This window comes from Triticum dicoccoides, chromosome 5A, assembly GCF_002162155.2.
Source record: "Triticum dicoccoides isolate Atlit2015 ecotype Zavitan chromosome 5A, WEW_v2.0, whole genome shotgun sequence".
Taxonomy (NCBI): domain Eukaryota; kingdom Viridiplantae; phylum Streptophyta; class Magnoliopsida; order Poales; family Poaceae; genus Triticum; species Triticum dicoccoides.
In genome coordinates this window covers 467844448-467860568 of record NC_041388.1, presented here as the reverse complement: position 1 = coordinate 467860568, position 16121 = coordinate 467844448, and the positions used below count along the sequence as shown (strand labels likewise).

Below are 16121 nucleotides of genomic sequence, written 5' to 3'. Positions count from 1 at the left end.
GCCGAGGGAAAGGCCACCAAGAGATTCGGGTGGGTCGGCCTTCTATATTACCTAGTCGCCCGTTATGATATTCCTTTACGAGAATAGCCTACTTTCGCTTCTAAAGTGCCTTTTTTTGAACAACTCAATAGAACTTTTTTCTTTTTTCATATTATGTTATTTGCACTTTGGATTTTCCTCTCTCGCTCCTGGACTCTTGTTTAGCTTGTTAGAGGGAATGATCCGCCCGGGGATCCGGGTTTTTTCCTTCCTACGATGAAGGTGCCTTAAACCAAATGAATATCTCAAGCACTCGAGTAAGCTGTGGACGCACATTGAGGACGAAGGGAACGCGCTTCTGTCCTTCTGTCATTGGACTGATCATTTCTTTTGGCTTTCTAGGCCATAGATTAGTGAACTTTCTCTTCTAATGAAATAGATCTTTCAAGTTTTCGTATGAGTCTACTAGTCATAGGTTTCTATTTTGTTAGTTCTACCGGAGATAGGTATGGAAGCCACTATGAGTATATATCCAGGTATGCTTCTAACTTCACCTCATGCCATAAACGGAATCCCTATCATGAGCGCAACTGTATTTACAAGTTCAGTAGCCTGAGTGAGCTTTCTCCTCAATATGGATGTGGTGATTGTTCATAAACTCCTTGAAAATCAGACAGACTTATTATCAGTGCTCCAAGCTCCATGTGTTCTAGGGCTAAGACTACGTTGGTGTAGGCTCCCCTTATCCTTCCTCTGGCATTCGCCGATCGATTTCTAAATGAGTGGAATTTCGATTCTCTAACTGCTCAAATAGCAATGGTTTCCTGTTCCGCATTGACCCGAGGATTGGCGGCTTGGCTTAAAGAATATGGGATTCTCTTTCCGGTGGAAAATTGCATCTGAAAATGAGACTGAGACCTACTTTTCGAATTGTCAGAGGCTATGAGATCCACTTTCTTTTGGAAAGGAGAAGGGAGAAGCAGAATTTCAACTGTGTGAGGATGGACTCTAGACCCACTCATTCTAATTCTGTGATTGCAATTTCTCAAAATGGATCATAAAGTTGATCATGTTTACTAACTCACTCTCGAAGTAGAAGTACCGGACCAGGTAACCAGAAGATAAGGCCACTCGGCAAGACTGGACTAGTTTAACACGGCTATCTAGTGGAACACTATATATATATAGGACTTGTAGAGCTTGAAAAAGCTTGTTTTGGTCTTTTTTTCTCTTTTCTGGGCACTGAACTTCATAGACAGACTTACCAACTGATGAGCCAAAGTAGCAAATTTCTTCTTCCTGGGAGGGGCAGACTCTATGTTGGTAGATCGAACTTTCATTTCTTCCTTCCATTTCATCTGTTCAAGTAGTCTCCTTTTCAAGTATATACGCTTTGATACCAGACTGGTGTGCATTCTATGCTTACCCAGCGAGCGAAGGAGCGAGCCAATTCCTCTGTTCCGGTAGAGCCCACACTGGATCACGGAACTCTCCAACTAGATTTTTATAGGGCTCATTTGGGGCAGAAAACGAATCGACATCTCGATGTGATACAGCCCTTATCCTAGCAGATCGGTACCCAGACCATATCCTTGGGCAGCTCGGATGTATCTATCTTTTCGTTCAGATCACATCATCTCGAGCGCGGAATCTTATTAGTGGATCAGAAGACTATGGTGACCCGTAGATCTTCAGATGTTGATTTGCAGAGCAGGGCCGGAATGCGGGGATTGCATTCTTCGAAAAGTATCATATCTTCTTTCCCTAGGGAGAAAGCAGAAACCAGAAACGAGTGGAGGTTCAATCTCTCATCCAAAGCAATTGGGGCTGGTGGAATCTTCCCCTATAGACTCCGAAAAATCATCGTGTACCTTTCCCCTATAGACTCCGAAAAAGCAGTGTGTACCTTTCCCTAAATCCTTCTCCCATGCATGCTATTCTCGTGTTTCGTGATTAGAAAAGACATGTTTCTTGTTTTCTTTGAGGTAATAAACGAGCTGTATCCCTCTTTGCCTATCTTGATGTGGAATCTATCGTTGAGCACCCATCAATGCAGGTAGAAGGTGTTTTTTCTTAACTCTTTCCAGGCCTCAGCTTGATTGGACTTCGTCAGCTCTTGTCGTTCAGCTTCCTCTCTCCTCTCTCATCTTGTCTCTCCGTAGACGGCGTTAAAAAGTAAACAGACTTAAAGCGAAGTAGGTTCAATCCTTGTGTTCTATTATATGAAGTAGAAGAAGAAAGAGCCGGGGGGATGGTCTTGGCACCCATGGGTTAATGGTGAAAGCGCTCAAGGAAATAGGGAATGGAATATTCAAATCGATCAGAAGTGCTATGCTTTATGTAATCAGGCTGAAGGCTAACATCTCGCGAGTAGGCCGAGCTAGGATAAGAATTCCAATCAAAAAAGAAGTATGAATTGGGCCCAAAATCACTACTTTACTACCTATGTCGCGTGTCGCGCCACCTAGTACGATAGACTTTTTGCGGGAAAAGAGCAGGTTTTGCCCCAACTTGGACCCAGGGAAACCAAAGAAGAGCTAGTTTCGCCCTGTTTAGTTAGCGGTGGATGAGCTGATTTCTTTTCACTCCTGTTTCAGAGATACAAAACAAAAGTAAAGTGTAGAACGCAATGTTTGAGCTCCAGGCTTTTACGATTCTTCCGATTGACTTCTCTTCTCTGCTCCTAGCTCCGAATGCCAGTATGTAGAGAAGTGATGGAAAGGGTTGTGCTCTTTCATTTGAGAAACTTCCAACCAAAATAGGAATGTTAGAACAGAATATTTAGATACAGGTCCCTTATGAATACTGTACTGAGTAAGATTCATTGAAGAAATGCTTCTCTGAAGCAATAAGTTTGTGGCACAAGCATAGTCTTCTGCTAACCTAGCCTTTCCCATCTTTCTATTAAAATGGATGTAGCTAACGTGAACTAAAAGCAAGCTCTTGTTCGAGGAAGTAGAAATTGTTAGTTGTTGCTAGCTTGAACTGAGTTGTTCCTGTTGGTGCTAGGGTTGCCAAGGGAGTTGTAGCGAGATGCTGCTAATGCAGCTATTTCTGATGTCCGGACGATGCAGCGGAAGTGAAAAGAAAAAGATATGATGCTTAGACCGTTCAGACAGGGATGATGGATTTCTAGATATAGGGTTTATTTGAATGTCTGGCCAAATGCTTACTTTCGTTATGCTTGTCCTGCAAAGCTGGATCTATGGTTCGGTTGCTTTGAATGTCTATTCCGCCTCTGACCCGGCCCTTACCTCTTTCTTGACTCGGTTTTTCGCAGGGGTATCGAATTCTTTGACAAAAGAAACGCCAGTTTCAAAAGGAATGGCACCGAAAGGTGTCAGATGATGATTGAACTGAACTATCTGAATCTGAAACCGCCGACCCGACTCGTGCTTTTTTAGACTCCGCTTTTGCAGGATCCTGTGAGGCATCGAATTCTTTGGCAAGTCTCTTCTTGCTAGTGTTGTACGCGTTTTATTCCTTCGCCCAACATGCTTTTGTGATAAAAGAATCATAGCAACATAGCGTGAGGTTCCATAGGTTGATGAGCCTGATCAGTCGTGTAAGCTATTTACTACAGCCGTCTTAGATGGCCCTAGGTATCCTCTTCGGCTTGATCTTTCCTTTGCTTTGATCGCCAACTTGCACTTCCTTATTCCACTATTGCGATATCTTTGTCCTGGACAAAGACCAAGAGCTGGTGCAGGTGAAAGAATAGCTTATGGGGCTGGAGTCAAAGGAGCTTTCATAGACATAGAAATCATAATAGAAAGAGCAGGCCTGCGAGCAGCGAGTGCCCTTTGTAAGTTGCGAGCCTGCCTTACGCCCCCCCCCCTTTCTTTTTTGAATTAGAAAGAAGGGGATGAATTAGAAAGAAAGAGATCAGGTTATTTATGATCGGAGAAAAGGAAGGGGCGTGGTTGATGTGTCACTGGGGAACCCGTAGGAAGGGGAGACGACCGGCCTCATTCACATCTGAAATCGCCAACATGAACACAAACGAAATCGTCTGAATTTCGTATAGAAAGAAAAAAAAGGAAACAAGTAAAAAAGCGTGGTCCCCGGGGATAGGTACTTCGTCCGGTGCGGTATCATTGCTGAGCGATCGCTCGCTATCTGGAAATGGAGTGTTAGTTTCAAATAGAGATTGTGTGGGTGTGAAGTGTACTGAAGATCGAGGTTTTTCTTCTTACTAACTTTGTCAAAGAGGCTAAAAAAACAATAAATGACCAACGAAACTTCGAGTGAGTAGGATAAGGAGGAGTAGTCGGAGGATCTGAGAAGGGAATTAGAGAAAAAAGAGCACCAGCTCAGTAATAACACCTAGGCTTTTGAATTAACTCTGCGATTTGGAAGACGGAGGAAATGAAAGTAGAAGAAGTTATCGAAACTCGGAACCACATGTTCAATCTTTTTTTAGCGGTTTCCACAGAGATCTTTATCATTAACGCAACCTTCATTTTGCTCATTCATGGAGTTGTATTTAGTACCTCTAAGAAAGATGATTATCCACCGTTAGTTAGTAATGTGGGTTGGCTTGGATTACTTAGTGTTGCGCGCCTAGGAGGGCAGCGCGCTTGGGATGCGGAGGAGCTATTATCGCCCAGCTCCCTAACCTAATGCGGCCGGACCGCAGGGAACCTTAGCATGGGGGGACGTCCTAATCCTTTTGCCGCCGCAAGGCCGGCTAATCGTACGCAGCAGGAGCAAGGGAACTCCCCTGGTTCAGGAAGGCACATGAGTCCGAACGCTATTATGAATGTGCGACCGACACTACACTACGTAGGTACCTGTGCATGCAGGTGAGGCGTCGGTCGGTCCTAGAAACGGTGGCAGCTAGCGAGGAGTTAACGACCGGACGTGCTGCAACCTAGGAATCACCAGGCAGCTCTTTCGCTCTATAGGGATATCGGGGGGGGCATAGCACAATTCTTCTTGGAGGAGGGTTTTGGTTTGCCCAGGTGACTGATCCTGCCATAATATACTCCCGCCAATTCTATTGCACCGGCAACCAAAGTCGAACATACATACGACGATCTTCATGCGTGAAGGGACGGGAGGAAAGAAAGGGCGGTAGATGATAATGCAAAAGGGCGCCGCGTCTGGCTTGATAGTAAAGCCAAAGAAAGACGCCCCAAGACAAGATACAACTATTGGGAAGGGGACATGATCAATAGAACCTGGCTGGATCCGGGCTGGGATAGTGGCGCCCATTCCTAACCAGTTCTGAAAAGGTTCGCTCATGCTGGAGGTACTAACCACTTAGTGATCGGTCCGCTAGTTCACGCAAATCTGAAGAAGTTATCACGGACGAGCCACATGCAGGGAAACTTGCACGTGTGGTTCTGGCCGGGCTTTCCTTCGGTATCTAATAACCTTGCTTCTGCTCGCCGCTGGCGCACCTCTCCTAACTATTGCCCATTTATTCTGGAATAATTTTTTTAGGAGGGACAATTTTACATATTTCTGCCAAATCCTTCTATTATTAAGTACGGCTGGTACCATTTCGATGTGTTTCGATTTTTTCGAAAAAGAGAGGTTTGATGCTTCTGAATTCATTGTATTAATTCCACTTCCTACTCGCAGTATGCTCTTAATGATCCCGGCTCATGATTTAATTGCCATGTATTTAGCTATTGAGCTTCAAAGTTTATGTTTTTATGTGATCGCATCATCAAAAAGAAAGTCTGAATTTTCCACGGAAGCCGGCTCAAAATATTTGATCTTAGGTGCATTTCCCTCTGGTATTATTGTTCGGGTGCGACCGGACTACTACCGATCAATTTTTTGGAACTTATTTATAGACTTGTAGAGACCCTCTACGTAGTTGTAATTCTAGGGCAATCGATCCACTTTCCCCATAGCCCTAAGGCTGTGTCTCGATCTCCTATGTGCGAAAGATAAGATACGGGAGACGGGGTCCTATGGTATGGGTCTTCGACCCTTGGTCTAATTCCACGACGGAGAGTCGGCATGGCGTAAAGTGAAGATTGGGGGGAATAGAGCAAAATCCCCGTCTGGGGTATTCCGAAGGTGTAACCTAGGCAACGAAAAAGGGGCCTGATACTTCAACTAAAGGAGCGACCTGTTGGTTCACCAAACCCCGACCCAGTGTCACACGTTCTCCAGGTCCGAAGGGATCCAGTGCCCAACTACCGACTCCTCCCGGAATTGCGTTATCGGAGCCGAGCCAAGAATAGCCGTTAGTGGACACCTACCACTTTTCACCGGTTAGAGACGCCCTCTTTAATACATTAAGAAAATATGTTCACAGGGGCCAGAAAGACTCGGTCATAGGAACTTAGACCACCTACGCGCTGGTAAACGAAAACCACCTCGACCGGATCTACCGAACGAAGAAGGCCGCCCCGTCGAAAGAATTAACACGCCAAAAGGGCCACCAGCTTTCCCCCAAAAAGGGGAGATCCGCTGCTTACTGCTCACGGAAACATCCGACCTTATGGTCAAGTCGTCCGCCTATCTTTCTGATCTCATTCGTTTTCTGATCGCATAAAAAGTCATGAGATCAAAAAAGAAATGTGAGAATGTAGTTACAGATGTAAAAAAAAGTCAATATCTCGTTCTCTTGTTCTTAAATCATGAATTGGATGATGTGCGTTTCATCAAGTATGAACATATTGCATTTTTTGCTATGCAATTTCAGTACCGGATCGACGTCCATTTATTTCTGTGTCCTCATCCGCGTGTATGTCTGTGTTAGATAGGCTCTGGAAGGCCTTACTTTACTAACAGGTAGGGCGCGTTACTTTTATTCTTTTTTTGCTACTTACCCGCATGTTTAGATTATTTACTTGCCCTTTCACTTTTTCTTCGGCTGTCACCAACTTTGTTCAATGCTAGTCCCTAACCCATGAATAAGGGCTCCGCTGGCTACCGGGTTCAGAGAAGTTTGTAAGCTCTTTCTCTTTTTTCGATTTTCGCCACCTCCTGTGTCTTTCCGTTTAAGGTCTTTAATTCGGCATTAGCTTCGTTAGAGAAAGCCATGCGTGAACTACAAAGCATGGGATCCTGAACACCACGAAAGAAAGCGTACTACTTTTCAATAAGGTCCGACTTCAGAGAGGAGAGACATGAACTTGTTTTAGGCGTAGAAAAGGCATACGGTATGAAAGATTGATTGAAAAGAGGTAGGGACTGGTCTCGCTGCTAAGGGAGAAGGAGACCTCTGTCGGAGCAAGCTAAAGAGCCCACTTTATATCGTCGATTTCAGGTAAGGCACTCGATCAAGCCTATACATCATCCTGATACATATCAACATTAGAAGTCTTTTTCGTTTTGTCAATATCCAACAGCTTAGCATAGTAATCGTTCCAGAACTCCTTAATAATACGTGCATTTTGCAAATATTTCTCATTCTCAATGCTATCATCATATGTCTCGGAACAATAAAATAGAACCTGCATACTTTTATTTGTTACCCTTACTAAACCGCAGTAAGGATACGAATACGACTGAAATAAACTACTAGAATCTAAATATAAGGAAAGGATCAGAATAAGTACTAATGCTCTGTATAATACTTTTCCCCGAGCGATGGTTTAGCGGATTCGGAATTGTAACCAAGCATCCTGGGTTCTATACCCGATTCAACACTAGAGCATGCAGCCGATCCTGGATACATAACTATGTAAAGTGTGCAGTTTTGGATCTTTATTGGTAGCCAGTCTTTCACTTCTGCCTCTCCACTCCCATGCCTTTCTTGGTCGGAGCAACCCAACCGGCGATTTCCGACAAGTCTTTCTGCTTAGAGCAAGAAGCGGAACCAAAATAAAGCTTTCTTTATTTTCATTTATGGATAACCAATCCATTTTCCAATATAGTTGGGAGATTTTACCAAAGAAATGGGTACATAAAATGAAAAGATCGGAACATGGGAATAGATCTTATACCAATACTGACTACCCATTTCCATTGTTGTGCTTTCTAAAATGGCATACCTATACAAGGGTTCAAGTTTTGATCGATATTTGCGGAGTGGATCATCCCTCTCGAAAACAAAGATTTGAAGTTGTCCATAATTTACTGAGTACTCGGTATAACTCACGCATTCGTGTACAAACAAGTGCAGACGAAGTAACACGAATATCTCCGGTAGTCAGTCTATTTCCATCAGCCGGCCGGTGGGAGCGAGAAGTATGGGATATGTCTGGTGTTTCTTCCATCAATCATCCGGATTTACGCCGTATATCAACAGATTATGGTTTCGAGGGTCATCCATTACGAAAAGACTTTCCTCTGAGTGGATATGTGGAAGTACGCTATGATGATCCAGAGAAACGTGTGGTTTTTGAACCCATTGAGATGACCCAAGAATTTCGCTATTTCGATTTTGCTAGTCCTTGGGAACAGCGTAGCGACGGATAATTCCGAATCTACATAGGTCTAGTCGAGGAGACAAATCAATAAGAAATGCTATTTGCTTCTTAAGAAGAAGAACTTTTTTGAAATGAAAGAGTTTCCACGGGCGTCGGATATCATTTCTTCAAATAAGGAAAAAGTGTTATCGAAGGATTTCCTTCCATTCTTCCTAGTATGGAAGAAGTAAAGAAAAAGTACTGCGTCTCGATCTATACAAAAGGGCACTGGTTTTTTTATTTCGGTTTCATTGATAGCAGAAGAGTACGCTAGCTAGCGGAGCCTGAAAACGCTTGCTTGCGCCCCACCCCTACGGAAACTATTGCCTATGCTTGCTGCTCGCTCAGTGTCAGTAGAAGGGAAGAAAAGATGGTCACTCCTTTTAGGAACATGGCGAGCCTTACTTACGACTGTTGCACTTCACTCGCTGCTCGTTCATTCACTTGCTCTTGAACTCGCTGCTTCGCCAGAAGCGACTAGTCGCCTCCTTTCCTCCGCCGAAAAATGCTTAGCCAGAAGCGACGAAGGAGGGGAGCTGGGGAAGGCCGACGATGGCAATGAGGGGGAAGCTGTCGTAGAAGCTTTTCCCCTTGCTTTACATAAATTGTTATGAACTTACTAAATGACCTTATTTATTCTCCCGGAACGCTAGCAAATCTAATAGTTCCATCTGCTCTTCTTAACTTAGAACGAAGGCCGCCATCCTTCTTATTCAGGAACCCTTTGTTTGAGGAGGGCGTATCCCCGGGAAGGGGAGAGTGGCCGAGCGGTCAAAAGCGACAGACTGTAAATCTGTTGAAGGTTTTCTACGTAGGTTCGAATCCTGCCTCTCCCACTTGTTGTAGACTTAAGAGAAGAGAAAGTAGGCGGAAGCCTAGGAGGGCCAACCGAGCGAAGCTCTTTTTTTTGCCGTGCCGTGAAGTGCAATTTTCTCGTATGGTTTTTAGAGAGGTTGTCGAAAAAAGACGATCTATAGAGATTCCCCATCTATATCCAATCGAGAATAGAAGCGAGTCGCTTCCGGCGTCGGCTTGTAGTCTCTGCAGTCGGCACACGCACGCGCCCGCCATCATGCCTCCTTGGTTCGGAACGAAGCCAAGCGAGACATACGATAGACGAAGGAAGCGCCCACCCAACAGGAGGGCTAAAACCTGTAGTTTTGAAGTTGCAAACTCCAACTTCGAAGCTGGAGTGCTTTAGCCCTTTTTTAAGCAAGAATCACCGTCTTGAGCGCCTTGCACGCTCAAGAACAAGCAAGGGATGAGCGCTTTGTTGCTAAAGCGGATACATTTTCTTGCTGGGGAAGGCTAGTTTGATCGAGGATTGGAGAGGAGGGAGAGGTGGAATAAAAAGCTCGGGATGGATTTTGGAGTCTTTGTGCGAGCCGTATGTAGTGAGAGTCGCACGTACGGTAAGGAGGGGGGTTCGTGTCTATATGTGTAGTGTGGTGGTTGGGCCTACCCACCCTATTTGTTCCATGATCTATGGGTCTACTGGAGCTACCCACTTCGATCAATTAGCCAAGATTTTGACCGGATACGAAATCACTGGTGCTCGATCTAGTGGTATTTTTATGGGGATTCTTTTTATCGCTGTAGGATTCCTATTCAAGATTACTGCAGTTCCTTTTCGGGCGGTTGTAGGACGGACGACCCCCTATAGGTAGTAGGGTAGGGTGGGTGGTACCGCTCAGATAGCGGCCAATCCTCCTAACTGCGCGCGGGCCGGGCTTAGAGCGCGTGAAACTCATCACTACCTCGTAAGGGCGTTGAGACCATAGCATGTTACACAAAAGCGCCGCTTTCTCAGGAGTGTTGTCACACAGCTGCCCGACTAGAAGAGCTACTCGCTCTGTAGTGTTGTCACACAAGATAAGCACGCCGCCCGCCTGCTGGCCGGGCGAATCGAAGTTATCTTCCGGCCAACTGTCCACCCAGTCAAGTGCAAAAAACACAGTGGAATCACGCAACGCACGCTGCTGGTGTGCTTCCTGCCCACGAGGAAAGAAGAGCGACAAGGTTCAGATTTAACTGTTTGCAGCATGGGAGCTGATTACCCAAAAAATCCCTGGGAAAAAAGAAAATATATCTCGGTAACGAAAACCATAAGAGGCTGTATTAGCGAGATCCAAGGGTTCAGAGCAGCCCAAAAGAAAAACCGCCTGGAAGTCCGAGGACCTTTAGTACTGTACCGAACCAGCAGCCTTCGCGCCAAGCGATGACCGCCCTTGTCCCTTTCCTTTTTCCATTCAGCCTACTTCTTAGCTTTGTTCCGTCAGTCTAAGGCAAAGCTTAAGTGGTTTGCCTACCTTACTCACTTGATGAAAGGGAACGAACTTTGTTTCCTTGGCGGCTTTATGGATGGATTCAGTCAGAAAAAACTCCTTCCTTTTGAAAAAAGTGACGCTTTGTGTCTTCGCTTCCGAGGGTTAGGGTATAGGCCGTTTCGAGCATGCTTTCACTTTTTCTCCCGGCTTTCTACAACTTTCGCTTTAGCTTCCAAAGGCGACCCAATGACCTTTCCGGAATTGGAAGTATTCGTCGCCCTACCCTAAGAAAGAAGTCACTATAAAAGTGCTTGCCCTCCAGAAGTACCAAAGGTGCGCGGAGCCCGGTGAAAATGAATATGTTTGCTACTGAAAGAAGCCTGCCTATTGACTAATATTCGTCTTTAGAATGAAAGTAGCTATGAAGCCCAATCTACTGTCGATTCAAAAGGGGGCATAGTCATATGGGTGGGGTGTTTGTGGGGAGCTGCCTTGGATATGAGGAATTCCTCCAATCTAAAAAAAAGAACAAAGAAAAAGTCTGTGACGAAGATCTTTCTTTTCTATCAATAGATAGGAATGAGTGTTCGTTATAGGGGATAGGATCCATCTGCTCTCTCTCTCTCTCTCTCTCTCTCTCTATTTTCTTTGATGCAATTTAGAGAGAAAGAGCAGTGCGAATTAGAAAAAAAGAGAATCGGAAGATGATTCCAAAATAGATACATAGACATCTAAAGTAAAGGAATGTATATATTATTCCTATATATATCATCTATCTATGAAAAAAGTAAACAGAGTTTGTTTTTGGGTTCCCCGAAGCCCCGAATGGATTGGATCGTTTCTGCTTCTGCCAACGAAATGAAGGCCTAGCCCCTTCTGAATGCTTCTCCGATCCTGAAGTTCTCGCGAAGAGAATAAGATGCAGCTCCCCCTCCCTCTGTCTTTTTCCGCTTTGCTAATCTTCCCCTCTAACGCGGGCCGGGCTTAGGCGGGCGCGGAAGGAAGAAAGATAGTCGAAGAGCGTCTTCTCCTTTGTCCTTTTTTCAGTGCAACACAGGAAAGCACCCTCTTTTTGTAATCCCTGCAGCTTCCCAGAGGCTTGCTTTTTTTTATTGAACGCATGGCGTAGCTAGGACCCCTCCAATCATGTTTGAGCCTATGTTCACCCGGGGCCAAAAAAGGAGAATTCCGGAATGCCTGCCGACGTTCAGATAAGGTGCATATCCCTTACCACTAAAGGAAAGGCTCGACGAAGGGGGGGGATATTAGCTGGGTAAGGAAAACGCTTTCGGAGATTGAGATGTCGATTTGTTTTTCATCGAAAAGGAAGAAGGCCGAGGGGATAGAGCCTTCCTTCGGGCTTTGCCTGTCGACGTTCTAATAAAGAATTCCGGCTCGGCCCGGGAAAGCGCTGGCAACAACATAAAGAAAGGGGTCCATGTAGCTGCTGCGCCCGCCCACTGAGCAGCAGGTTCGGCATCTACTACAAAAGAGAGAATCCACTTCAGATAACCACGTCTCTGCTAGGCAGCGTGTGGAATGGCCGAGAGCGGACCAAATGGATATATAATCCAAGCCGAGAGTGGAGTTACGTGAACAGTCGTCTGATGGAAAACAACTTTCACGTTCGGTTCAGAGAGCACTTTTTTCGTTGAGAATAAGTCCTTCCCTTTTGTGTGAATTCCCCAGCGGCGAATTAACAACTTGTGGGGCCCTATCTATTCAATCTCTCGAGCCCCAAGAAAACCCCCCTCTCCCTCGGACTCAATCTCTCTTTTGACTCTATATATGTGGGCACCTGATATCTATGAGGGTTCACCCACCCCGGTGACAGCATTCCTTTCTATTGCGCCTAAAATCTCTATTTCTGCAAATATGTCACGTGTTTCTATTGTTGCTTCCTATGGGGGTACATTACAACAAATCTTCTTTTTCTGCAGCATTGCTTCTATGATCTTAGGAGCACTGGCTGCCATGGCCCAAACGAAAGTCAAAAGACCTCTAGCTCATAGTTCGATTGGACATGTAGGTTATATTCGTACTGGTTTCTCATGTGGAACCATAGAAGGAATTCAATCACTACTAATTGGTATATTTATTTATGCATCAATGACGATAGATGCATTCGCCATAGTTCCAGCATTACGGCAAACCCGTGTCAAATATATAGTGGATTTGGGCGCTCTAGCCAAAACGAATCCTATTTCGGCTATGACCTTCTCCATTACAATGTTCTCATACGCAGGAATACCCCCGTTAGCCGGCTTTTGTAGCAAATTCTATTTGTTCTTCGCCGCTTTGGGTTGTGGGGCTTACTTCCTAGCCCCAGTGGGAGTAGTGACTAGCGTTATAGGTCGTTGGGCGGCAGGAAGGTTGCCATGAGTAAGGTTGGGAGACCGAAGGCAGTTTTCCGTGCACCAGACACGTAGCTTACCGAATCAGTTGCAACACAGATGGGAATGCATGCTACGAAAGACACAGTCGAGTCTGATACATCAACCGTTGACTCCATATCCTTGTACGAGTCCACAATCACTACACGAGATGAACCTGGGTTTGGTGAATGGAAGTTGGCCTTAGGTGTAATAGGACTCCCAGTTACTGTGCGCGATCGTATACTGAGGTGCTCCCCGTCGGTTGTTGGAACGACGCGAGCCGGGCCGGGCCTCGATTCCTTTCAAAAAGATGAAGGGACAGAGGTGACTAATTCCCCATCTCATTTGGGGCGGAAAACGAATCGACATCTCGATGTGATACAGCCCTTTCCATTTTCGTTGGGAAAGAACGGCGAAGTCCATCCGAACCCTCCAATGAAGAAATAAGAGGAGAGCAAAGCGCCAATGGCGCGCGAAGCGCATGCGGAAGGGGCACGGAGAAATAAAGAAGTGTGGGGGAGAAGCAGCCGAGCTCATTCCCTTCGCTTCCTGGGCCCAAAGCAGTGCTTTGTTTCCTGGCCAAATCAAGGATTTGGGGCTGATTGCAAAAGATATCTGAATATAAAGATAGATCCATCTATCTATCCAGATATCTAAAAAAGAATCGATTTCGATTTCATGACACCTTTGATTCAAAGAACTGCGCTTAGCCCCCCCACTCATGAAACGGCTCTGCTGCAATGGATGGCAGAGGGTCCGTAGTACCCGAAGCACTGGAGTGATCTAGTAGCCGGGAAGGGGCCTAGAAGTGCCTACTACTACACCACACTACACTTGGCTCTACACATTTACAGAGCTTACCCATGTCTAGTGTCTGGCAGAACATTGGGGGCTTCAATCGTCGACTCGTTATCCCCATCTCAGCCCAGGCTAACGGAGCCTGACTTATTCAGGGGAGAGAGTGGAGCCTATCGAAGCACTCTTGAGAGTAAGATCCTTGGCTCCTCTTCATTCTCTACAGGGGTCTCTGCCCACATGGAAGCGGGGCAGAGATGGATAAGATCAAACACGGGAATAAGAAGCATTTGAAATGCCTTTTTGATCATTTTGATAGAGGGGGATGGATAAAGTGGGCAAAACAGACTCACATTTTTCAATCGAAAAGATGGGTTCCTTTTTCGTCTCGACAAAGAAAGAATCATCTTGAAAACGCTCCTAACCCCTTCGTAGGGCCGTGTATAGTAAGTGATCCGAACTTGCCCGGAGCGAGCCCCCCTTAAAGGCAAGTGAAGTTGGTGAGCCGTATGATGGGCAACTATCTCCTGCGGTTCGGAGAGGACTCAGCTGTTAGTTAGTACCCCCTTGGTTTCGGGGTGGACCCTTTCACTCTATTTTATTATATACGCTTAGCGAAAAGAATGTTTTTTGATAGACCTAGGACATGGATTCTATATGAACCAATGGATCGTGACAAGTCGTTACTACTAGCAATGACTTCCTCTTTCATTACTTCATCCTTTCCATATCCCTCTCCCTTGTTCGATCTTACTCATCAAATGGCACTCAGTTCATATCTGTAAGTTCGTTCGATCATTGACAAGGTTCAAAGAAAGGGTGGGCCATTCACCATGAAGGCTAAAAGCGAGATAGGCTTTACTGGACATTTTCGCTTACAAAGGCGAAGACAATTCCGCGTTTTTTCAGCCGATTCTCCGAAATTTAAGACAATTATCCTCACTCAAACTTCAAAAAGTCCTTTTTTCTGATGTAAATTCTGTCTGTCTCCTTTGTCCTTCCTAACACTTGTCTAGTCTCCGATTAAAGGATTGATACGGGTGTGCTTCCTTGCAGAGGGTTGTTTTAGACACCTACCCACCAGAAACTTCGCTTTGCCACCCAGGTATAACCAAAGCCTTCCACAAAGGAATATTTACTACTGGGTCCATCATGTGTCCAGATACCGGTGCATCCCTTGCTATTTCCCCATCGGCTGAAGTTGGATCAAAGTCCCCGGACGCGAATGCTCATTATAGAAAGAACTAGGCCTACTTAGGTAAACAGGCACCCCATCACTACCGTAGTAGTTGAAATCTCTAACTTAGGTGCGTTTGCCCATTACTTCTACCCATCTACGCGATTCTGAGATCCAGCCATTGGAACTGAGAGATCCCCGCTGTTTGACCTACTCAAGTAGGCTTTCTATTGAATATCCACCCATGGTAATTGCTTGACTGGTAGAAGCACCAAGCTTTGGTACTATAGTCGTACTCGAGACCCTATTGAGCTGCTTAGTCTTCTCCTTTCTTTGGCTGGTGAAGGGACGGTGGACTTGTTGTTTCATTGCTCTGGCGCTCTGATCTTGATATTGATTGCCAACTCGGATAGAGGAAGTAAGCTGTTCTGTTTGGGCCATTGTTCTCTGTTCTATTGGATTTGACACTTTTTCTGATCTCCCTCTGCCTGTTTTTGAGCTCAATAAAAGAGAAAGTTTCATGCCAGTATGGGCGAAAACCATCAATTTTCACATTCCCCTAATAAATGGGTGTTTTTGAGGTCCTTTTTCCGATCAGTTTCATGCCAGTATGGGGTCAAAGTATACAAAAATCACATTCTCCCCGTAGAACGCTGTTTTTAGAGCTCTCCTTTTTTGGAAACTTTCATTGCGCATAGTCCGAAAACCAATAGAAATCCCACTGGCAAGGGTGTTGTGCCGGTTGCCGACCAGGCGATCGACCAGCTTCCGACCAGAAGCGTTGGTCCAGTGAGGTGAGCCACGACCAGAACAGAGCTGTTACAAAGGAAGCCCACTCCCTTATGTTCTGATGGGAAATAGGACTAGGATCTGTAATAGTTGTATCTGCTTTCCTTTGGTTTGCATGGGCACGTGATACATTCCTAGCATGACGTTGGAACAAGCAAGGACCCAGCGTGATCCAGAGGGCAAGCCCATCCCGGGTAACTTTGTATCCTGACCCAAGCCGGAAGTTTGTCGAACTTGTAGTCTAGGACATTGGTAGGGATCCGCATGGGCACGCTGAACAATCCGATGGCCACCGACAACACGAAACATCGGCCCCGCTCGTAGCACTTGCCGATCATCCCTATCTCTACCGGGCCCGTAT

General features: G+C 45.5%; 1 protein-coding gene, 1 non-coding gene and 1 pseudogene across 5 annotated transcripts; all 3 read left to right on the top strand.

Annotated features, from left to right (window-relative positions):
• Positions 1 to 7492: 7492 nt before the first annotated feature.
• Positions 7493 to 8367, top strand: LOC119302305 (annotated as a pseudogene).
• Positions 8368 to 9110: 743 nt separating this feature from the next.
• On the top strand, positions 9111 to 9193 carry TRNAY-GUA. Its single transcript has one exon. It is a non-coding gene; the product is annotated as a tRNA-Tyr (tRNA).
• Positions 9194 to 9801: 608 nt separating this feature from the next.
• LOC119302304 (NADH-ubiquinone oxidoreductase chain 2) lies at positions 9802 to 14748 on the top strand. Of its 4 annotated transcripts, XM_037579337.1 has the most exons (3): positions 9802 to 9989; positions 12411 to 12982; positions 14391 to 14748. In XM_037579337.1, the coding sequence occupies exons 1-3, from the start codon at positions 9836 to 9838 to the stop codon at positions 14577 to 14579; spliced, it is 915 nt and encodes a 304-aa protein (XP_037435234.1). In that variant the 5' UTR covers positions 9802 to 9835; the 3' UTR covers positions 14580 to 14748. The 4 variants fall into 4 exon arrangements, with proteins under 4 accessions (XP_037435234.1, XP_037435236.1, XP_037435235.1 ...); XM_037579339.1 differs by lacking the exon at positions 14391 to 14748 and having other exon boundaries at positions 12411 to 13006; XM_037579338.1 differs by lacking the exon at positions 9802 to 9989 and having other exon boundaries at positions 12001 to 12982.
• Positions 14749 to 16121: the final 1373 nt, after the last annotated feature.

What these genes read in the sequence shown, in the direction of transcription:
- LOC119302304 (XM_037579337.1), top strand. Translation starts at nt 9,836, where the DNA reads ATGATCTATGGGTCTACTGGAGCTACCCACTTCGATCAATTAGCCAAG. An exon ending in GATTACTGCAGTTCCTTTTC is followed by an intron (nt 9,990 to 12,410) that starts GGGCGGTTGTAG and finishes TTTTGACTCTAT; the next exon opens with ATATGTGGGCACCTGATATC. An exon ending in TGACTAGCGTTATAGGTCGT is followed by an intron (nt 12,983 to 14,390) that starts TGGGCGGCAGGA and finishes CCTTTCACTCTA; the next exon opens with TTTTATTATATACGCTTAGC.